Raw genomic sequence first — 24,841 nt, 5'->3', positions numbered from 1 at the left:
CTTCAAATGAAATGCATATTATGATTCACATGAATTATAGGTTGCTCAGCTGATACACATTACCTGTCCAAAAGATCCTTTGCCTATTAAAGAGTCGATTTCATAACGATCCATCCACTTCTCCCCATTTTTTACAATATAGTCATAGTTGTCATCATCATAGCCATCATTGTAAACTTTTCTCTCTTTTTTGTGACTGGAATCTTCTCCTTGGCCCTGTTGATGCCGCCGTTTTTTTTTTGCATAGTAAACCTAAATGTGACAAGTATAGTACTTAAGAGCACTTTTTAGAACACTGGTACAATAAAGAATAGGATCAGCTTTTATAATTATCATACTTAATCCTGTGATTTTAAAATGCAACTTTTATTACTGGAAAAACAAACAATCTTCTCCTGCTACCTATTTGAACTCAAGTCATAATATCAAAGCAAAGTCCTGATGAATAATTTTAAAACTCAGAAAGGAGATCTAAATAAATGTACTAGAAACACTGATCCCTACAGTTCATAGGTGCAAAAAGACAAATATACACACAGCAAAATTAAAAACTATTAGTAGCCTAGAAACAAGAATTATCAGTTGCTTTTCCACAAGACTGGCAAAGAAGTATTCCAAAGAAACCAGTAATCACTGCAGAAATCCCTTCACGTTCCCTACAATTTCCAAGGAGTTAGAAACTATATTAACCATGTAATTTTTATACGTTACAATTGCCAGCAATATTTAATTATATAATTTGGGACATTTAACTTTTGTATTTTTCTTACAAGTCCTTAGACACATTCATAAAGGTTTATAGCATGATCTAGAAAAGCATTTCTTTATCATGCAACAGAAAAGTTCAGCATTTATTTATAAAACAAGGGAAAACAAATTCAAGGATGAAATATTTCCTGTGTGCTGGACAGAAAGCAGGGTCATGACATCAGTGATCTCCAATGAAATGTGAACAACACAGAGAAAGTAAGATTTCCCTTATCTCTTTGTGAGATAATTAACAGCAAACACACTTAATAATGTATTGTAAGAAAAACTTTCATATCAATACGCATTACAAAGACAGCTGGAGCCCTTACCTCATTAATATGCTTGTATGTTTTGATCAAATCTACGGAGAGCTTCCTCAAGGGAGCAGTGGCTGGATCTCGGAAAGTTTGGGGCATCCGCCTCTGTAATATGACCGTTATCATAACTCAGAAAACAAGTTAGGAATTTTAAGGATATAATTACTACACTAAATTGTGATATCCCTCACAGAAATGACCTATTTCATTGCAACATTTTTTCATCAAGCTAACATTAAAGAATGAAAAACTAATACTGGAATCAAAAGAAATTATTTTTAAATATATTTAATTAATAAAGTAAAAAAAGAAAGAAAACCCAAGACTTCTATCTCTCCTCCCGTTATGCCTAACAGGCTTAATCCCAATAGTTTTTCTCTTGGTTAAAATACAACTCTTTTGTTGAGAAGCTTGCTGACATTACTCTATCTCATGACTGATACATGAATTGTAGCCATATTTCATGTATAGCTGCATTAAAACGACAAATAGAAGTTAACAGTAGTAAGTACTGCAGAACTGTGGCATTTTGCCACATCTAAACTGTATACAATTCAAAACCAAATCACCTCAGATCTAACATGCTCCATAACATCCAGGCCTAAATCTAAATCTAAAACCCAAAGAAAATGTGAAGAAATCTAAGGAATGAACATGAGCACCATACCTACTTTCAAAGTTTTAAAACAACACCGCTGAAAAAGTAGTTATGTTCCTCATCTGTGTTTCCTACAATTGACTATGTTGGCAGAAAATATCTTCAATAGCATGCTATTAATTGCTTTCATGAAGAAACAAGATTCATGTGTGATAAATTCACTAGTGTGCTGCTTTTTCTTTGCACACATATGCCATGTAAATTCTGCATCTACGAAGAGACTTCCATTCCTCTGTTAAGATTTGTTTGAAATCTCAGAAGATAAAGCTCCTGGAAAGACAGTTCCAGGTGGCAAGCTGGAGGCAAGCAACAGACCCAATAAAGAGAAGGCAGAAAAAAACTAACTCATGAACCATTTCATTAGGCTAAACCTAACTATCTGCTCACCCGACGCTTTACTTAGTAGCACAGCTGTAGCACCAGACAAGCTCTATCAACTCCTCTATCTCACCCAGTGTCAGGGATGGGGGGTGGCACGAACGGGGAGCTAGGAGATAGAGGTGAGGCTAGTGTTACTGGTCCCCTAGCCTACATCTCCATTCCTTTTCTTCCCAATAGCAGAAAAACACTGGGAAAGTTTAAGCAATTCCACTGGAGAAAAGCTTATTCTTATTTTATTCACTGTGAGGGTGGTGAGACACTGGAACAGATTGCCCAGAGAAGCTGTTGCTGCCCTATCTTTGGCAGCGTTCAAGGCCAGGTTGGACGGGGCTTGGAACAACCTGGTCTAGCGGAAGGTGGCCCTGCCCATGGCAAGAGTTTGGAACTAGACGATCTTTAAGGTTCCTTCCAACCCAAACCATCCTATGATTGTTATGTATGGTAAAACAACTTCTATTTCTTTACTCGCTACTAAGAGGGTTAGGTGACTGAGCACCACCACATTCTGCCTTACAGCTCTCATCTCATGCCATCAAATATGCTGACACTCATAATTCTTCACTTCTAAATGCTTCATCTTTCTGCTGCCTCCTGGTACAGCTAAATACTGACATGCAACCTCCTGCAAAGCTGAGGAAAGATCATGAACCATCAACAAAAATAATGAAACTGAGTTTTATATCACTATTGCTTAACTAATAAATCAACCAGAGAAATGTAACTGCTCCTCTGCCTTTTATGGTATGTACTATAGTACTATACTATGTACTAAAGTGGCTATGCAAACACCTTTTATTTTTCTTTTTTCCCCTTAAAGACGAATTAACAAAACCACATTGAAGTGACCCAGTTCTTACAATAAAGCGACAAGAGTTTCTGCTTCTGAGACTGGACCTGGATTCAGGTACCCAAGGAACCATACTAGAAAGCTAAGCTCACATTCTCCTCCAGTGGAAGCACAGACCAACATGGGGGTAAAAACCTAAAGCAGCGAGCAAGACAGAGGATGAAAAAGTGACATAGCTAAAGACAGAGGGGGAAGGCAAGACACCTGCAGTCAGTTTTCTGCGTCTGTGTGAAGCTGAGACTCCAAACAGGTACAAAGCTGAATGCTCCCCAGAAACAGCAATTCAAAGCTTTGATGCATCCCTCTCCAAATACACCCACAAAACATTCTTACACCCCTGCGAAGCTGCTGACTTGTAGTCTTTCTGATTAGGAAATGCTTCTCAGAGAGAATGTAATACAGTTAAACTTCCCTCTGGGAATTCTAACCCAAGTCATGCCCTAGGTGTTTGTTCCTGTCAATTCACCTTTGGATGTGCCCACTACCATCAATTTCCCTCAAACATGTTTACCAAATTAATTTCTTACTTCTTTTATTATTACAAGCATGGCCATTTTGTAACCATCAAGGAAATCTGTTTTAAAGTTTCCTAAACAAATTGACAGTTACAAAATATTTTTGTTTCTTCTTTCATGCCGTCTATCAAACCAATGTGAACCATTAAACAATTCATACCTAAATGTGGTCTCTTTTGGTTCTCTCCCAAAGCACTTAACAGCATCTAGTCCTAATCCCAACTGTCAGTGTTACAGATTTCAAATGCACGTATTTCCCTTAAATTTCTTAATCTGATTTAAAGAGATTATTGGGACACTGGCAGATTTTGCTGGTAGAAGAAACCATGCTGTGGTGTACCAATACCAGGAAGGACCAGTCTCCATCCTAGGCTGACATGATCAGCACAGCATGTCTGTTCCACAGGCTACAAGTTTCCAGGAAAGACTCTCAGTGTGGAAGAACTCCATTGCTCAGATCAACTACCCAGACATCAGGTTGCTATGATTTGGAAATGGAATTTGTAGGAGAAGCACTCATATTTATTTTCCAATTTATAAGTGAAATTTGCCTGGCTGCTTAAAAAAAAACCCCAACATTCTTATTTAAACCCTGAAATAAGCAGCCTGGTTAAAAAATTAAAAAAAAAAAAAAAAAAAAAACAAACCAAACAAACAAACAAAAAAACTAATTTGTTTCTGTTCCCTGATCATAAATACTCAAAGCTCGGCAGGCTGCCCCTATGCTGCTTGCAGCCAGCACCTTATTTGAAAACTGTGCTTTTAATTACGCATTTAGAGAGACACACATTTCTAAGGACATACTTTATAACCTGTACAAACTTCTTTAACAGGTACTATTTTGCTCTCCTGGGTTCATAAAAGTTTTGGGAGGGAGAAAAGAGAAAACTGACCTCTCCTTCCCCCTGTTATATCACAAAATCTGTAACATTCTCTTGTTTATCCAAGATCCTTTAGAAGCCCCTTGTTGCCTTGGAACAAAGTGGTCATTATACATTTTATACATTAACACTCTAAAATTCTTTATCACTGGGGTAATACTGATTTCCCTCTTGCCTTCAAAGAAAGAAGGAGGAATTAATAAGGGGGGGGAGAGGGGGGAGAAATTGAAAGAAAAATAAAAATTCTATTGCACAAGCTTCAGTCTCTATCTGGTGGCCAGAGAGCAACACTGCAACCTCAGATCTTCCTAAAGATATGCTTGTATTTCAGGAGTGAGACAAGAAACTACTTTCCTTACAATTATTCATGTCAGTAAATACCCATCACATTCTGACTGGTCCACTTAGGCTTCAGTGGAAACAGTTCAGTTATGTGGGATGGTACCATGATGAAGATTATGAGTGAAGAACAGAAATTTGATTTTCTTACCTATTCACCAAACACACAGGACATAGTGCTGAGAAGCAACCTTTAACTAGTTTAAACAAAGAAGAATCTAATAAACAGAAAAAAAGGGTAATTGAAAGCCCACTCAATACATTTGAGACAAAATGTGTTTTAACGGAACTATGACTTTAATTCAGGTATACTATTTTAAGTAGCACTGTCATTGAGGTTTAATGACTGAAGAAACAGACAACATATTTCTCTCTCTTTGGATATACACTTTGCTATCTAAGAATCAGATGACACTGTTCCTTACTAAATGCGTTTTACTTTGATTTCAGGAAATTCTAAGCACATATATACTGCTGATGGAATGCTTTAATTCAGGTTTTAGTTTTAAAAAGAAAAGATCTATCACCATCTACATTCACTTAAAAAAAGAATGAGAAATTCTGCTTGCATATAGTACATGTTCCATTTTACAAACAGAACAAACCGTGAAGATTTTAGCAAGAATCCCATTGTAATAGTCTACTTAATAGACTCCCATATTGAAGAACTAAATGGACCAAACACATCTCCTATGCCCCTTACTATTCAAAAACCTTCTTGCATCACAGTAATATAGGACAGGAAGTCAACACTAATCCCATATGGTGGTGAGCAGCCACATAATAGATGATGTCTCCAGAGGGTCAACAAAACAGATGTTCAGTTTCTATAACCACAAGCCACAGTAACACTCTCATAATAGACAGTAAACTTCAGGTTTTTAAAAAAATGGCCAAAGAGAAGAAAGCGTATGTGCCAGAGAACAAAACAAGATAAATCCAGGACTATTCTTCAAACTAACTGTTCTCAGAGCCAGAACTGCATGGAGGTAGGGACAGAATTTCAGTTCAATTACTTTAACCACTGCCTGAGCATTTCCCTCCTATCCCAGCTTCCTTCTCCAAATAAATAAGGTTGCTTTACATAAGTAAATAAAAATAGCAAGAAAAGAAGGGTCATCTGCCAAGATTTCACCCTATTTGATTCAGCCTAATCATTTTAAAAAGGAGTAGTGGAGAGTAAGACAAAGGGAATGAAAAACCTCACTCTGAAATTCTTATTGCCAGAGGATAAACATATTTTTCTAAAATATATCCAAAACAGATGAAAAGTGAAAGAAATACTTTTACTGAAATGAACTGCATGCTCACATTCACTGCAGATGCTGGTGAAGTCTGACCATCACTAATAATAATGTTACTGATTAGATAGTTGAAGTAACTGAACTGAAGGATTTGCTACTGCCTGCTAGAACACACTGACATTGCAATCAATAAAATCTCTGGCCAGCATCTGGTTGGCAAAACCTAGAATTCTGCAGGTGATAAATGATCTTAGATACATATAGAGAGACAGATGTTCAGCAGTCAGCCCGACTTTTAAATTCCAAGTATTTTGTGAAAGCTAAATTGTTGGAATTTGTTACAAAATCTGGCCAGGAATCTCACCTCAACTTTTTTATCAAGTAAATCAATCCTCTATAGTCTTTTGTACTTAAAAAAGTTTCAGGCAGTCTGAGTTTCCATGATGAAGATAAACATTAGCGCAGCCCAAAAGAAATACTTGTTTGAAGTTCTGAAAACTTTTAAGCTCTTATCTCATATTCGCATCAGGCCACGCTGAACTCTCAAGATGCAACCAGTTGAAACTGGACAAAGAAATATTACTGTTTGTTACTGCTAAAGAAGAAAGGTCCCACAGATCTCCTCTTTTCTACTCACTCCAGGCTGGATGCTCTTACTGCTTTCCTGAAACTGTCTGACACTCATCAGAGAGGTAAGACCACACAACCAAGAGCAAGACCCCATCCTAGCAGCAGGCCTGGCACTTTGTGAATCACAGAGTTAAAGTAAACAGAATCCAACGGTTTTCAGGAAACAAAAGCCTTAAGCCTAACTACTGAAGAAAAAATAAAAATAATAAAGACAGAGCTGGAAGTTTTTAACTGTAATTTAAGACCTCATAAATAAGTGAAAAACAAAGCAATCTGGCCAGCTTTGAAGTATCTTCCCAATATTTGTTCCTTGCCAATGATGAGATGAGGTTTGGGTGACCATAGCCATAAAGCAATAGGTGCAAGAAAAGATTATGTAAATAATATTTTAAGGGTAACGTGTAATATAAATACACATAATTTATACAACTTTAATATAAATTGACATTACTGTTTCCCGACCTTTAATCAGCAACTGTGAATGATTCATAAAATACCAGAATATGGTCTGCAAGCCATTACAAATAAAAAAACCCAAGCAGGACAGAACAGGAATAAAAACAATAAATTAACATTCAAGGCCTTGCTTCCCCATTATTTGGTTATGAATGAAAATCATTAGAGGAACTTGAACAAGACAATACTTCTCCAAAAAGGGAGTCAGTCCTCAGTAAATTGAAAGCCACAAAAATAACCTGAACAAACATACTATGTCAGATCATCTCTGCTATTTATCAAAATGACATTGTTTACAGAAAATGCTGCTATTCTACATGCTAAAATTTAACAGCTACTCTTAGTAACTGACAAGCAGTATCCTTGTGCATTTTGCTGCAGCCTAAAGAAATTTATTTTCAGAGAGGAACTACTTGCTATCTATTCTTTCTACAAAACTTCAGCATCTCAAAAGCTGACAATCCATCCTGGCTTTTATTTTCAAGCAATTAAATTTTGTCTGGATTTGGACAAAATACTTTGTTTCAAAGTTCAGCAAATGTAACAAACAAGAAAGTAACCGTCGTAGCATTCGTATTCTCAGCTCCTTCGATGAAAGATCCACTCTAAAATACGTAAAGTTATTAAACAGGGGGGAGTTTATTGAACGATGGAATATTGAGAGGGCTGGCTTTCCCAGGCAAAAGCAGTTTCCCGAGGCAGAGCACCGCCTTGCAGAGAGGCAGGCAATGCAGTGCTGCGCTCTGGCCGGCAGATGGTGGCTGAAGCTCGGGAAAGAATTCTGTCTGGCGCTCCCATCATAATCATCGCCGAGCCTGGGAGCCTCCCCGCCCGTTTCACTGACCCACTATCCTACCACTAAATCGACAAGGAGCACTCTCAGGAGAAAAGGGGCTGGCGACTCGGTATCAAGCAACTGTTGGACGCTTGCACCTAAATGGGCTACTTCTACACTGTGGAAACCGGTGGCATCAAAGATGACCCTATGGTCTAAGTTGCTGATGACCATCACTGCATTAGGAAATACGGGAAACTGAAGCTCAGAGACCTAACGACTTGTCTGGATACAAGGCACTGCAATTAAAAAGACCTACCCCTTAAGAATTATATTCTATCCACCAAAAGTCACCTTTTTCTTCCTCCCATTTTTCATGGCTATATCAGATCAATCTATCAAGCTTTCTACAACAGACATTCAGCCTTTTTTGCTGCCCCAGTTAAAAATATGATCTTAAAGCATACGTATTTGAAAACACAGGACTATGTCACTTTATGTGACTGAAGAGAGGCTGCCATTACTAAAAGTTTAGTCTGACACTAGAAGCTTTAGAAAACAGACAAGCACATAGCAGAAAGAGCTACTGGTGAGGAGGTTCCAACAGAGGAATAAACCAACTGCATGAGGACAGTTCAGAAAATGATCTCTGCAAGAATTTCTTGGAATTGACATATACAAAACAGAACTGCTTTTATCAAGGACAAGCTGCAGCACATTCAAGGCAATACCCTGAATGAAAAGGATTCCTGTAGAAATGTCATAAAGAAAGAATCTGTAAGATGTACATATCATTTAAACATGAAAACCTAGATGGCAGGTATGCAGATTACAGCTGGAGCAAAAGGTAAGATGGTAGTTCACAGCAATGGAGAAACAGAACACAGAACAAAGCCTTCAACAATAGAGGGTCATGTCTTTCATAAGAAGAAAAATTTTAAGAGTTATGTTTTAATCAAGAAGAACTGGAGCTAACAAAAGGGCTATTGAAAGAGAAAGAATAAAAAAAGTTTTTGCAGAGACAAGGACTAGAGCAGATGATCTGACTTTTTACCATAGAGATGTTAGCTGTATTTGGTGTTGCAGATCAGACTAACTAGTGCAAAGGCAAAAAGCCACTGAGACTCCTCAGCAGAGGCTCATATAGAACCTTCATGCCAACCTGGAGAACTCTTTATGAGCCTTGCTGATGGGAAAAGCACAATAACTCAAAGGAGGAAAGAGTCCCAAAAAGCAAGTAGTCAGAAGACTTCAAAAAGGTGACCACTGTCAAAGTCAGGGGTCCTTGAAAGCAGCTCACAAAGGATAAAGGACTAACAATTCTGATCTGCTTAAGCAGAGAACTATTAAGACTGCAACACAATTACAGTAAAATAAGACGACAGAATAATGCAGAAAAACCAAACAGAACTGGAAAAGACTTAGGTGCGAAGACAACTTGAATGGCATTATCAAGGTGGCCAGCTGATCATTTCTTCATATGGGTAACTTCCCAGATCCAACCACAGCTTTTTCCCTGCATTTACATCCTCATTTCAGTGGCCTGCTTTCTTTGGTCAACTCTTGCCTATTCTCAAAAAACTATTCTTCAGCTTTCTATTACTCATGTACCATTTTAAATCCACTGTGACAACAAACAGCAACTGATGGCATTATGTCCTGAAATGCTTTGATTTTGCTGTTTGGTTTAAAAAGATGAACAACTAAGCACTGATGTACACTAAAACTCACAAATACGATACCAGATCATAGTGCTCAGATAAGCACCCTGAGGGTTTAAGAACACAGTAACTTTTCTTAACTGGCTGACTGACACCCTAACCACATTGTGGAGGTTATGGGGAACCTTTAACCTAAAAAAAAGTCACACAAAATACCTCTGTAGATTTCTCAAGCTAAATACCATTATATATGAGCAGATTTACTCTTCCTACTGAGTGGCTCTCATGAATGTATAAAACATTCTTTGCCAGCCTTCACAGAGCCCTCCCTAGTCATTACAGATCTCCAAATCCTAGTATCAAATATCCCGGCACTTAGCTTGACCATTCTCATCCTCTCTAATCCTTCCCTCTTTCTGCATAACTGCCCTCCTACAGAGCAATACCAATACAGTATCTCTTGGTGGTACTGTAGATTTATCTACTGAAGCCATCTTGAATACAAGGAACAGACCTGAACCTGCTAGCAGCAAAAGGCATCACACTCCATCCTCTTTAAGTGGAACATGCCTTACCATCCTCCACCAAATTTTGAAGCAGTGACTTAGAGAATTCTGAATTTTAAGCTTTGAAACATATCTGAATTCTAAGCTTTGAAACATATCTGAATTCATGTCTCCACAACTGGGCTGTGCCATTTTTAAGGAAGCAACAGAATAATCTCTTACACAGGACAATACTACATCAGCAGTTCTAGCAACAAAAAAAGCAGTATGGAAGAAATACTAATTTTGGCAGCTCAAAAGCATCCATAATCAGCATAATCCCTGTTGTCATTTTACCTCTTTGCAATACTAAGTAGTAAATTAGTAGTAGCAAAACCCCAACGATCACATAGCTTTAGCTTTTGCTTTTTCTTTCAAATAAAGTGTACCTTCCTTAATAAAGCATCTTTCATGCAAACCTCTGTATTCCAAATACACTAAACAGTGACTCTGCTTTAAAACACTGCCCATTAGAATAAGTAATAAACAATCACATTCTAACATCAAACAATCCTGAAAGAAAAAGCAACCTAACAAAAAAAATAATTAAAACTTTTTGTCCAGCTTTCCATTTGGACTACCTTTCTAACCCCTCGTTTAATAAATTTTAGAAGTAGAATAATCACAATAAATATGTACCAGAAACTTATTCCTCCACCCATCCTTGAAAAGTCAAGAGTCAGTTAGTTAAAAAAAAACAAACCAAAAAGCAAAACCAAAAACCAAACACAAAAAACCACACCAAAGCAAACCACAAAAATATATATGCCCTGATCCTGTAACTTATGAGTATACAATATATTTAGAGAAAGAAATGTTACATCTAGAATTACTTTTTTTGTTTTTACTTACCTGGTTTGTTAACGTTAGAGGTTGCTGAATCTGGTCAGCATACGATAAGGCAGAAACCTGTTGGTCATTTATGTTCTGCTGACGACGATCACTGTACTGCTGATGCGAATGGGACATCTGTCCAGCCATCTGAAGGCCAGCAGCATGGAATGAAAACGATGGTGCAAGCCGAACAGATGAAGGTTTGCATGCTGAAGTCTCTCCTCCTGCAAAGACAATGTGAGTTTTTAATGAAGTCAATGACTTGAAAATACCTACCTCAGCCTCCCTCTCCTAGCTTACACAGCTTATAAACACTAATAATTTCACTGTTTCAACATACACAACAAATCCAGAAATCATCCTCATGTAATTATCACCTAGCTGAAATGCTTCTTCCCATTTCATTGTGATTATTTATTAATCATTAATTCCTATTTGTCTCTTTCCTAACATCTGTGTCATAACTCAGAATTTGTCAGGGGTTATTTTCAAAGATATGAATTTTGTGTATGGATTCCATGAAAGCAGACAAACCACACAATTTCTGCCTTTTAAGGTTGCTCAGAGCAACTTTCTGGACTGCCTGTACCAAAAGAAAAAAAAAAGCTAGTGCCCAGCCTCAGCAGCTCATCTTCCCTGGCCTCGGATGTTTATGCCTTCCAACAAACCACTTAGCCTACATTGCCTACATTTTTGATCTTCCACCCTTCTTCCAACGCACACGGTACTCAGCTTCTTGACTCCTACTGCTGAGTTTACCACGCTATAGGTAGCAAGCACTGTAACTTGAATTAATTCCTTTTTGGGAAAGTGAAATTAGACTGCAAGAAGTAACTGCAAAGCAAGAGACAAAACACTTGGTCTCGAGTTGCACAAGAATGGCAAACCGTATAGCTAAAGTACTAGATTCCATAACATCCTGAAAAATGCCAAATTCCACAGGCAAAGAATCTGACACTAATTAGGACAGATCCTGCACCCCTCAGCTCTTGTTTCAGACATCTGTCAGATGACATTGCATTGGTTCATAGTCTACTTGTGTCTTGATTTTTCCTTTAACAATGGAGGACAGAGTAAAGTACAATTTGTTTTTCTTTGTTCACTAATGGAAGTTCAGCACATTCTACATTTAAGACATATCCTTTCGGTTTCTGATGACTGCTCCAGAGGGATGACATTCTCTACATGGTTTCATGTTGATACCACATAGAAGACAAGCCACGAGGCACACTGCATCCAACATCGCCACCGAAGGAATACATGCGGAATCAGAAGCTGAAATCTGGAAGCAAAATTACTGCTGAAGACTGAATTTAGAAGGAAGATGTAAAAAAAATCAAGCACCTAATCAGCAAAGGACATCCCAATTTCCCTTACAATCTAAATCGTGCAAGGAAATACAATCAGCAGAAAAAAGTATATAAACACCACCCATCAATTCGACTTTTAATTTTGACTTCTCATTATTATGTTAAGAGGGCTGAAGTAAAAATGTATGATAAATACCCACTGACAGACCACTGGCATTTTACTCCACTGTGACAATTCAATACTTCTGAAAGACCAGCAGAACAAGCTACTCCAGAAAATGAACTGGTTGCGCACAAGCACCCACTTATTTTCACAATATTTCATTAATCTTCAAACATTTTACTTAATAGGGAAAAAAATAAAAGGGGGAGGGGGTATGGATAGAAAACCCAAACCTTCATGAAATAACTATGATAGATGAAAACTTTTTTTGTGTGCATTTTGGTGACTGATGACACAATGAAGTATCAAGATGACCTTACAGGTGAAAAAAAAAAAATCCTGACCTAAACCCCTTATAAGCTAAGTCAACTTAACGCTGCACAGAAAATTACTCTGACTCTTCTGTAAAACATCCATTAAAAACTGCTTTGTGATTTTGAACACAAATACAGATCCTACTAAGCTCTGAAACTGTCCTCTAATATTTAAAGATACAGTGAAAATATCAGTTAAATATCTGAGTGTAAACTTTTAAAAATATTTGCATCTTTTTCTATTTTGTTTCTTCCAACTAATATCTTATGTTCACCTGTGAATTGGGCAACAGATTGTTGCCTTCTTTTTGAAATTTAAAATTATGTAATATGAAATTCACGAGTTTACATTTAAATACAGGGGAAAATATGTGCAGATTCCAATGTATCAGCTATCTCTCTCAAAGATACCATGGTTCCTTTATATACTAACGCATGTCAGACCATGTAAAAACTGTAGATACGCTTTTTTTCTCACTACTGTATTTTCTTAAAATCTAAACTCTATTTGTACTAAAGAATTAATCATTCATCTATAATACTTGGTAAATATAGTGTACATTTACTTTTCAACACATACTGAACAGTCCTGCAAGAATGGGTGAACACATGTAAGACATTTGCTGGCAAGTCTACTTTTTGTCTTTTTAACTTCTGCTGATTTTCTGCTTAACCTGAAACACAAATAATCTCACTTATCAATATCTTGGTGATTGCAAAGTCAAAACAATATTTAAATCGGACAGTCAACAAATACCATTAATTCTAAATTGTTGAGCCAATTACTTTAAAGGTTTTATTTCTTGCATTATTTTTTTTTTTACCTCAGGCCATAGGTTCCCAGCAGCATACGACATATTAAGCAACTTAGGTAACAATTAAAATTAAAAAAATTTAAAAGTTCTGCACTTGCACATGTCCCTAAAAAAGCAGAAAGCTCCCATACATGCACACCAAAATCCCAGTAGCGAGGAGTTCTCACAATTTTACTTCACAGGACTAAAATTATAACTATTCCACAGAAGAGCAGTTGTAATACCAATGTTTCAGTTCAGCTTGCAACTTTCTGTTCCTGCGCACTCTTTTCTCCCAAGTCCACTAGCAGCACTATAAAGCTGTAGCTTTCCTGGTCTTCCAAACTGATGATCATCAGCTGGACCAAGTCAGTTAATTCAACATCCATGCCTCAGAAAAGAGAGCTTCGTAATTTGTAACAAAATAGAATCACGGTGAAAACTTCTATAAGAACCCCAGTTTGACAAATAACTTATTTTATTCATTCAACTCAATTTTTTAGGTCTTTGGGTTTTTTTGAGATTAAATGTTTGTGATTAACAAGCAGTTATCTATCTACTTGGAGGGAAGTCACAGACAACCTATGATGCCAATATACATAAATCACAACTGTACTCAACAAGGAACTTGTAAACTATTGCTTTTTTTCACAGACAGAAAGAGGGACATTATTAAACACAAGAGCCTGATTAGAGTTGCATGATGTGAAGTCTGCTACAAGTAGGTGGATTGAAATTGGCTACTTCATATAGCATGTTCTTATACCAAACAGAACAGCATTTTAATAGTCTCTCTGAAGACAGAGTATCAACCCTCAGCCATGTTAGCAGTAAGCAAGAAGTACCTGGGTCAAAAGTTTAAAACTGTAACTACAAGGCTCTGAAAGAACAGTAGCCAAGTAATTTTCACATTTATGACTTCTGACTGTCACTGAAACAGCAACACAGGAGTTCACAGTTCCTGTTGCCAAAAGCAATCTTAGCTATCAACAAAAACAACCGGAGTTCAGGATATGATCCCTGATGAAATACTTGCCCTTGCCACATTTCAGACTTTATTCCATGATACCTGCATCCTACTCCAGGACAGCTAATCCCAAGAGAACACTCGTAACTTACTATTATGAGACAAGAAACACCTAATGACACATTAGGAAGAAATAAGGGGAAAAAGAAGAACCAGCTAGAATAGCAATCTTGACCTCGTTTTGTTTTAGGTTGAGGAGTCAGTCAGCTATAGAAATAGGAACATCTGTGTTACATCCATTAATTGATAATTCACAAAACTGCTGGCTGAAGTTAATTGGGAGGGCCAATAGATCAAAAAAGTGACCTACTGAACACTATGGGAGTTCCACAATCCACAGGAGCTCAATGCCACGCCACATCTGTAACTTCCACAGGAAAAACTACCTAAGGAAAAAGGTCTGTTCAATCATCAACCTTTCTTTCTAACCACTGTAAATTTAAATTATTACATGTTGTGAAGCACCCTGGGAAGGAAACAAAGTGACAGAATCTAAGAGATTACAGATTGGAATGGGTAAATTATCTTTCAAATGGGGCTTTCCTAATGTGTTAGTTCAGAAAATGGCATAAAAATATGCACCTTTATATATTATTGTAAACTGTAACAACTTGAAGTACAAATAACATTTATTCGCCAGTGATGACACTAAATCAAAACTTGTCATAAAGAAGGTCCAGCTACAGAAGATATCCCTTATTTCAGCCTTGAAATTTCCTTTTCTCCTGCATTCACGAACGTTAACAGCCCTTCATGAAATTAAGCTGTTCAGAATCTTCTATTTCATTAGTGACACTGCATACACAGTAATACAAGCAAAATGTAAATGGCAGCAATAATAACTTCTTGGCTTTTGTAAATTTACTGTCTCAGGAAAGTTAGCAAGTGAGGAACAAGTCAGCATCAACACAATGCTACACTATTGTTTGTGCAAACTGCTGTTAACTACAACCAGAAGAAAATGTTTAAAAGGGGACCAAGAGCACAGGTGTGATGATAGAGAAAACTTAAATTCTAACTTCCAGATGGGTTCATAACTTAGAGCTATTTGAAAATACAGACACTGCAAAAATGGACTGCCCTGACATATGGAAGGAGGTAGGGTTTATTTCTTTAAAGTATCATCTTAACACAGCGGAAGAGCACAAGTTCAAGAATATATTTCTTTATTAAGTGAGGATGGGAAATACTTCCCTCATTCAAAATAGCTTTGTTTAAATGACTTTTCCAACTACCAAAGAAACCTGTATTTTGAAGTAGAAAAGTACTTGAGATGGTACTTACTGAACAGTCTACAAATGAACTACAGATGGGTTTAATATAGCAAAAATTTTGGTATGACTTTGCATAGATTTTTGAAAACTCAATGCAGTTTCAAAAATCAATTTCCTACCTCATCCATTTTTGACATTAGTCTACATAACTCATTTAGACATCACCTATTCCCAAGATATCATAAGGTAAACAATTGATGCAACGCATTTCCGGCCTTCTCCTTTCAACATAAAGCAAGGCACAGACACTCACCAACTGACAGCAAAAAATTGCTGGTGACAATGTGCCACCTCCAGAGGGGATCACTCTTTCTGAAATAAACTATGGTCATTCTAATATCTAAGGAAACAAAAATTTCAAATGAATTTTCCCTACAGCTGGCCTGCGGGAAGTGTTCTCCAGACAAGATGGACTGATGCTTAATAAATTTGGAAGCCATGCTACAGCCTTTCCCACAGTCAGTGACTTAGCAATGGCACAGCTTGCCCAGAGAAGCTGTGGATAACATATTCTTGGAGATACTCAAAGCCCAGCTAGTCACAGTAGTGGGCAACCGGCTCTGGGTGGCCCTGCTTGAGCAGCGGCAGGTGGACCAGGTGACTGCCAGAGGTCTCCTCCAGCTTCAGTGGTTCTGCAATTCTGTACCACAAACATCAGCACAAAGTATTTCTCCCTTTGAATCACAGAGTTGTTATATCAGCTCTTCTGTCATGTGAGAATACATCTGAAAATCCCCACAGCAATTAGTTGGTTTCTTCACATTTCTGTCACCAAACTCATTAAATACATAATGTGCTTCTTGAGGTATGTATGTAACTCTCTTTGTCCCTCTGTCACAATTCTACCAAAATATTCTATTTAGGTGTACTCATAATGAAGGATAAAACAGGAGACAAACTCACATTAAAATCATTAGAACATTAGAAAAATCACAGAATCAATGTGATTGGAAAAAGACTTTTAAGATCACCATGTCAAACCTTTACCTCAGCATTGCCAAGTCCACCACTACACCATGTCACTAAGGACCTCACATCTAGATGTTTTTTGCAGGCATGGTGATTCCAGCACTTCTCTGTGAAGCCTGCTCCAATACTGATATCCCTTTCAGTGAAGACATTTTTCCTAATACCCAGTCTAAAGCTCCCCTGGCACAGCTTGACACCATTGCCTCTTCTCCTACCACTTGGTACTTGGGAGAAGTTACACTCCCTTAATACTTCTTCATACCTAGGTACCTCACAATTACAATTGATAGGGCAAGTTATAAAAGATTGCCTTCAAGACTGAGAAAAGCATCTTCCAGTGCAGCAGCTGATCTCGAATTCATGACACCAGGATACACAGAATTCTCTACTCAATAACTAAACCTTTGCAACAGCCTTAAACATATTTTAGTGTCTATTGACTGTGAGCAAGATGAAGCAGGTAAAAGCAGTGAAAGTCACACCACCCATCTATTTTATCTTTTTAGAAGTTCAAATGCAGTCATTCCCCGTGTTTGAGAACTTACAACTAACCTGCTATCTGGGTAACTGGTTTCTTCTAAAATTTTAACAACTTCATAGCCTCTTTTGTACCTAAGTCCCCTGCCTCTGACTTCCAGACAGTGATTACAACTTCCGCAGAACACGGGCTGTTTCCTAGTAACATCACTGTCCCCATTTCCCCACCTCTTTGTTCAACTCAGCTCATAGAACAGGCAAAATTTCTTATTGGATCCATAAACTAAAGACCTGTAAAGTATGGCACAATAGCATTTAACGGCAGAAATAATGCAGAACTAAATTTGAATCAGTGGCAATATTCCTTAGGGGTTTATCCTGGACTGCTGGGTCATCCCATTTTGAAGTATGAAACTTTCTCCACTGCACAACTTAACCTTATGTCATTCCGTGCATTGATAAAACTTTTCTTCCTGTTCCTCAATGTTTTCCCTATAAAGATCATTGTTTTGACCCTGAATGTTTTGAGTTTTCTTTCACTTCTTCTCCCTCCTACTTCATCCTCCCTTTCTCTATTCTATCACTGCTATCCGATATTTGGGTCATTCAGCAATGGGCAGAGGTACTCCATCTCAGTGATATGTTCGCAGCTGCCAGAAAATATGACTAGAAAATAAAAGTGTGAACTGTATTATTCACCGCAATGGGCATTCTCATTTCCACACCTGGAGCTTGAGAGCTTGTGGGCCTATACCACAGACTATGTTAGTTCTCACTACTTCATATGACTGGTTCAGACTTCAAATATTTTTTTTCCAATCCATGCTATGCCACTGTAGATGAAGGCATACACCTTCGTGGATTTTGTTGCTGAAGTGTTGTTTTTTTTAAATTCAAATTACAGAATGTGAAAACAGCTAAATATCTTTTAGAAGAAAGTCCCGTATTAGTTAAGGAGCCCTACGGCCTTCTTCCTTTACATCAGATCTACCCTTTTTTACAAAGTTAAATGTTTTGCAGAGTTCTGGTCAACTTCATTTTTCAAAATCCATGCTTTGAAAGGTTCTCAGTACCAATAAGCATTATACGATACCTCAGCTATTACACTGAGTACCCCTAAGAAATGAGTCTGGAAAAGTGAGAAGACCAATCGCTGCATTGCTTTAATATCTGACCACCTCTGTGTTGTTCCACCATATCCTAAACCAGTGAGCAACAAACACTTGTATCTTGAGAACTCTGTTCAAATAAACCCACATTTAAGACAAGATAGACCTACACAAGTTCTGCCTAAACACAATAAATGTCAAGCACTTGGGATTTTAGAGTTTACAGCAATCATCTTTTAAGCAATAAGCAAACGACAACCTGAACTCTAAGTGAACTACAGTTCTACTGAAACACTGCTTTGCCCATTGTCTTCATGTGCTGCATTTAAACTGACCACAGGAGAATGTAAGGGCACACGGACCTCACTCAGCTTGCTCTGGAATGAGGAAAACTGAGAGAACCCAGGGAACAAAGGGAAATTACCTGCAGCAGCTACTGTAAAACAAACAACTCCGTTATAAATATCACACACTAGTTCCTCCAGAGGAGGAGGAACTATATTATTGTGGAGGAATTATATTATTAAGAATGGCTACTTCAGAAGCTATTCTACAATAACTATTCAGTCAACTTCCTTGTACAGAAATGCCAAACCCTACTTTCTCTCAGAGCAAAATTAAACCCTAAACCACGTTGTTGAGTCGGCCAATACATCCAGCTGACAGAATTCTCGTTCGTGCTCCTTCCTAACAGACCTGCAAAGAAGACCAAGTGCTTAGAAAGGGATTTTAAACTACTTTTGGGTATTGTCTTCCCCATCAGTTTGCAGATTTTTGACATGACTTGCATATCACATGTCTGGATTGTATGGCAGAGGAAGAGCAAGAAACCTGGAGAAAAGGCAGGTCAAGAGTAGGTTTCATTAGCTCTTCTCACACTGTTGTACCTGTCTTGGCTATCCTCTTCCCTGGATGAGCTGCAGCAGGAGGTGAACTTCGGACAGGGCTTAGTTGTATAAACATACTTTATTGCTTTTGTGCACTAAGGCCTGTACTCAGGGGACACTAGTTTCCTTTGCTGTAGAAATACAGTGGACAAGACCTGCAGCGGCGAGAAACAGTGGTGTGAATCTCTCCCTAGCCACTTCAAAATCTAGTATCACAAACACCAAATGCCATCCTCACTATAATCCTCCCACACAGGAGAAGGAAATTTCTAAAACTCATAAGCAACCTATGATTTAATCTAAGGGCAACACTATATAAATTTGAGTTTTATCTGGAGAATCTTAGAACTAAGAAAATTTTGAGAAAATACTTTATTTTATAAATGAAGCCCCAGATTGACAAAATTCTCGGATAATACCTACAGGAAACACAAGTACTCTAACTTTCAAAGTAAAAATCTGAAACTCTAAGAGAACTCTGCTTTTACATTTCTATTCTTGATAAGCAGGCTGCCTAAGAGCACATCTGAAAAAGATCTACAGCCCCACAAGTACACAGTGAGAATTTAATTTATGTATAGGTCTTCATACAGACCAGAAGGCTCCACTTAGGTATACACTGTCCTGAAAGAGAACAAAAATTGAAGAACACTGTGCACAGAAGTTCTGAAACACCAGAATATTTCCACAGTTTTAATTCAGTGCCTCTTATAACTTACGATATTTAGTTACATGAATACCCTACTTATTTTAAGGGATAGAATGGGAGTAGCACTCACTGAATAGGCTGCTATAGACTAGATCTTTTTATTTGCATTGTATTTAACATAATATCCCTTGACACTCCTTAGACTGTGCTCCAAACAAAATTATTACTCTCTGCATATACATTCTATCGGGTAGTCACTGGTTTTGTACCCATGTCATTTACAAACATCAATTTCCTTCTGCAGTATTCTTACAAGACTGGATTTTATCCTTCTCTACAGAAGAAAAACAGCAGCTTCTCACAGAAGCCACCCCTTTTGCCTCCTGCTACCAAAACCTCAGCAGGCAAACACAAAACAGGGAAACACAGGTTAAACAAAAAGGGTCCCATGATTTTAAACTTCTGATTTTCTATATGTAGAATTTGAAAGACTTTACAAAGACAAGGAACATATAACTAGTAGATAAGTATCTGTTCTGCAGAGCTCCACCAAGGAACAACTTCACAGGTTAGCTCTCAAGAATTTGGGAAAAGTAAACCAAACCAAGGAGGGCTCAAACAGGTGTTTATTTCTGTTTGCAAATAAAACCAAAGAAGAAGGGGTACTTGATTCATGTTGGACTAAGTAGTGAAAAGCACCAGTTCTTTCAAGCAACAGGATACTGACATAAGAATTACTCATATCAAACCAAAGATCCATACAAAACAGTGTCCTGTCTCTGAAAGTATCCAACAGCAGTCATCTTGGAAGAGAACAGGGATAACATACAGCAGTAGGTGTCCACATATTCACCTAGTCTCCAGTCCAGAAATTACATGAAGCAGAGCCTTTGTGATTAATGTGTATATATACGTATATAGGCCCTTAGTGACACTGTTTAGCAATGCACTTAGCAGTCCTGGGGTGACAGCTGGATGATGATCTTGGAAGATCTTTTCCAACCTAGCTGATTCTGTGATACACATTATACATCCTTTTCTTCCATAGACTTTCTGAACTACCTTTTGCATTTCAGGTTTTAGCACCCAGAAGATCTCAAGGCAATAGACTCCATAGCTTAATCACAGGTGGTGTTAAGCACCACCTCCTTTTGTTTGTTGTGAACTTGCCTTTTTCACCTGATGCCCTCTGTTGAATAGTATCAAAAATTAAAGCTGCCCTCCTGCAAAGCAGCAATGATACTGACATGAAGAAATAACTGAGGCTTCACATCAGCAACTTTGTTTATTCTATTGCTGGGTGACAGGTTTACTTTTCTAAGTTCCCTTTTGAAACACTGCCTTCATGTGATCCACTAAGAGAGGATAGTCCAGTATTTGGAGAAGAAGAAACATTTTCAACTGTGCAACTGTATACACACCAACATATTTATTATTGAAGGGTTTATCTTTTTCTAATACACACTGCCATGTTGTAACTCTGTCCAACTCTTCATCGTAAACCTGTTGCTTGAGAAACACTGGTCAAATTCAAGGAGTTTGGCTGATGATTCAGCCCAACATGGTATTTATATTATGCCAAATGAATATGCAAAACCAAACAGCTGAGTAATCAATACTTAATTATTAAATATTTAATAAACCACATTTAAAAGACTTTTGCTTTAAAACTAAATATATATTAAAATACTCAAAAGACTAAAACACTAGGATTTTTCAGAGGACACCAATGCTGATGAAAATGTGCCTAGGCTAGGGTTCGGATACTTCTCTTTTTATCTTCCCCCAACAAATTTAAGTTTCTTTTATGATTTTATGCCATTATTCTAAGGTTGTGTGGTTTCTGAGCTTTCTAATTTAATTAAAAGCCTGCCATTAAAAAAAAAAAAGGAGAACTATAAATACAGGGGAAAATGGAAATTTATTTTTTTATGATCATGGTGAAAGTTTGTAACAGCTTTTAAAGAAGAAACAAAGAACAAAGTGTGAATATTATTCCAAACAAAGGTTTTAAAACAACTACTTAATTCTAGCTACATAAGCATATTTAATCTAGGTGAAAGGCCCACACCTGTCCTGCAGCTCCCAGTGCAACCTGTGAAAAACACAAGTACAAATAGAAAGCACTTTTTTTGGTTTTTTTTACAGAAGGTTCTGTCAAATTCAGTAAGTAGAAAGAGTGTAAAGGAGAAAAATAAAAACATGGTAATCTCACAATACAGACAACTGGAATTTAGTGACACAAAGTTCAAACGGACATGACTTTATGAAAGATGTTCCACTAAACATGCTATAGAAGAATCTCAACATACGCATTTCAGAGGCTTCCAGCAAACTCCAAGTACACACAAATTGTATTTTATCATAGTTTTTAGCTTCTAAAAAGGACTATAAATCACAGTTTCCCTAAACGTTTGCTTTATTCAGGAGCAATCAGATTTACTTCTACTCTGTTTTCTGAAGGGTTTACAAAATAGTCAAAAAAATTAAAATTCCACCAAGTTAAAAATCAGATTTACACATATGCTGCTTTTTAACAACCAGCTTTGGTCTTCATGATGAGCGTAACTTGCAAATGGCTGCAGACTATCACTCATCTGCACTAATGTGCTCCAATCTTTAGTTCAAAAACCAGAACTTGTTTAGTCCTAACTACAAGCATTAAATCATGAAAATGCTGTCTGTTCTCTTGGTATTAAAGTACCAATTAATCCAAATTGGTGAAAATTTGAAAAATATTTTGTGCACAAATGCTTTTCAAAAAACATTACACATAAAATAGTTGCCAAATGGAACCACTTTTACTAAAGTTCCAGTTCCAACTGAACTCAAAAGGATCCAGAATCTGCTGACAACACAGCTGTTATACCTGGTCAAAAATATTCCAGTGGAAGTAATTTCCACCATTACCAGTAAGTGTCAGGTGGTATCAAAGCTTAGGCATATTCATACCGATGCTAAGGGGAACACGGGGGGAAAAAAAGAAAAAAGAAAGAGAACACAGAACCAATATAGATGGATTTACTCAGTTAAATAATTCATTAACCTCACAGTCGGTTTTACTGAGTCGGGCAGAAAGAATGTGAGTAGTTATGCAAAGACAAAGAAAGCCCATGATTTGGACAGCTAAGGAAGACAGAAGGGACTTGGGGAAGAGGACTGAAGAAGGTGAACTAGCCCATGACTGTAAAAGCAGGTTTGGAAAACAGAATGAGAAAAAAAAAAAAAAAAAGAAAAGAAAAAAGAAACAGATGCAGATTTAAGCAACAGAAATATTTTAAGATCAGATGTCCCAATATTCTTAGGCACGAATGATATATAGGGCAGAAAAATGAAACATCCAGACTGAACTGTTACAGCTGAGGTGGGGCTTGCGGTTTTGCTGTGAGGTTCTGATTTTTGTCGTTAGGTGGTTTTCCTGAGGGCGGTGGGTAAGACATGTGAACACACCATTTTTAAAAGGCAAGTGTGTGTTCTAGAAATAGATTCTTCTATACCCACACCAGCTACAGATGCTTATCTCAGACACAGAGGTTACTGCATTTTATAAAGTACTGTTATTAAAGCTGACTTTATTAACGTTCCACAGCCACGCTTTCTGCATATATCTGGTTCCTTCAATATTTAAATTTAAAAAATGGGGGGCTGGGGAGGGCGAGAAATTAGGTGGGAAAGGAGCGAGCGCAGTCCCCTTCCATGCACACAGCACTCTTTCCTGGTCTCAAGCTATTCCAGTGAAGATTTTCCTGCTAATGAAGGCGGTGTACATCTGCACACGCACATTTCACACACACATACGCCCATCGGCATCCCAAACCCCCCCCCGCCCCCGCAGGGAAGCGGAGCGGGCCGGGCCAACCCTGCGAGCGGCGAGCCTGCGCAGCACCGACACCGCCCTCCGCCCCCCCCCCGGGCGCCGCTGCAGATCATTAACTGCTCATTTATCAACGCCGCTCACCAGGCAACACAATGCAGCAGCGGCACGGCGCGCGGAAACCACCCCGAACCCCCAGCAACAGCGGGTAATTAGCATAGCCTACCACCAGAACCCCGCCGCCTGATTGGGCGAGCTCGCCCGCCAAGTGGCCAATCGGCGGGGACTATGCAAATCGCAGCCCTCAGTTGCCAGGGCAGAGCTGCTGCCCGTTGTCCAATCGGAAAACGCGCAATAAACAAGAAACGCGATTGAGCTTTGTCACATTTTCAAGTTGCTGTTAACACTTTCAAGTTTAAAGCAAAATTAGCTCCATCTACCGAGGATTAGACTCCTGTTCTACATTTCACCCCCACCGCAAGGGCAGGGCGATGCAGTCATGATACACGGGGATTACAGCTAAGCGCTGCATTAGGATTTAAACTTCCCTTCCCGCAAAATAGCTCTGCTCCGGGACGGCCTCGATAACGCCGTCTGCACGGACGAGAGGCGAAAATAGCCGGAGAACAACCTATGCGGACGCTTCCATTTGTAATAGCGCTCTGGTAAAATGCTTCAGAGAGCTCTGCACAAGAGACAGGCTGAAAAGCAGGGAAGTTCCCCGTCACTGCCTTAGTTGGATCACCTTGTGAAATTATCTGGGCTTCTATACGCTATCAGACAGTACGTGCTATTTATCATACTGCATTCCCTTTTCACAGGCACCAATTTTCTCTTTGTTTGCTTTTAAGGAAGAGGAAAAACACTAGAGAATAAACGTCCTTTATTATATACCCCACCGACAGATTTTAAGTAAATTAATTTCAGTTCATTTGTCCAAACTGAACATAAGAAACTGAAGTAACCATACCCCCCCAACCAATTTACAAAATTAAGCTCATCTAGAAGAATATTTGTTACTAAGTGTCTGTGCCTGTGACAGTGCGAATATACAAGGGAGTGCATCAGCTACTGACCATCACCACTTCCAACACTCCTCAGGAGGTTCTCTTCTCACACGCACAGATGTGTGTTTTGAAAACCGGCATCGCTCAACCCCCGTCAAATGAAGTCTCTAAATGCAAAGACAGACTTACTCTGGAAGCAATTGCCTCTCTCTTC

At 38.2% G+C, this 24,841-nt stretch overlaps 1 protein-coding gene across 2 annotated transcripts in view; it reads right to left on the bottom strand.

The window, feature by feature from the left end:
* DYRK1A (dual specificity tyrosine phosphorylation regulated kinase 1A) overlaps window positions 1-24,841 on the bottom strand; it is an 86,727-nt gene that overhangs the window by 14,187 nt on the left and 47,699 nt on the right. For both annotated transcript variants that reach the window (XM_061359149.1, XM_061359150.1), the window contains exons 3-5: window positions 10,852-11,057; window positions 1,080-1,172; window positions 64-252 (exon numbers count right to left, since the gene is read on the bottom strand). In XM_061359149.1, the coding sequence (XP_061215133.1) occupies window positions 64-252; window positions 1,080-1,172; window positions 10,852-11,057 (488 nt within the window). The remainder of the gene's footprint in view (window positions 1-63; window positions 253-1,079; window positions 1,173-10,851; window positions 11,058-24,841) is intronic.

The sequence above is a fragment of the Neopsephotus bourkii genome, unplaced genomic scaffold (genome assembly GCF_033783945.1).
Source record: "Neopsephotus bourkii isolate Nb327-2 ecotype Australia unplaced genomic scaffold, CSIRO-AGI_Nbou_v1 NB_962, whole genome shotgun sequence".
In the NCBI taxonomy this organism is placed as follows: domain Eukaryota; kingdom Metazoa; phylum Chordata; class Aves; order Psittaciformes; family Psittacidae; genus Neopsephotus; species Neopsephotus bourkii.
Note: the sequence above shows the minus strand (reverse complement) of the source record. Positions and strands in the feature narration are given on the sequence as shown.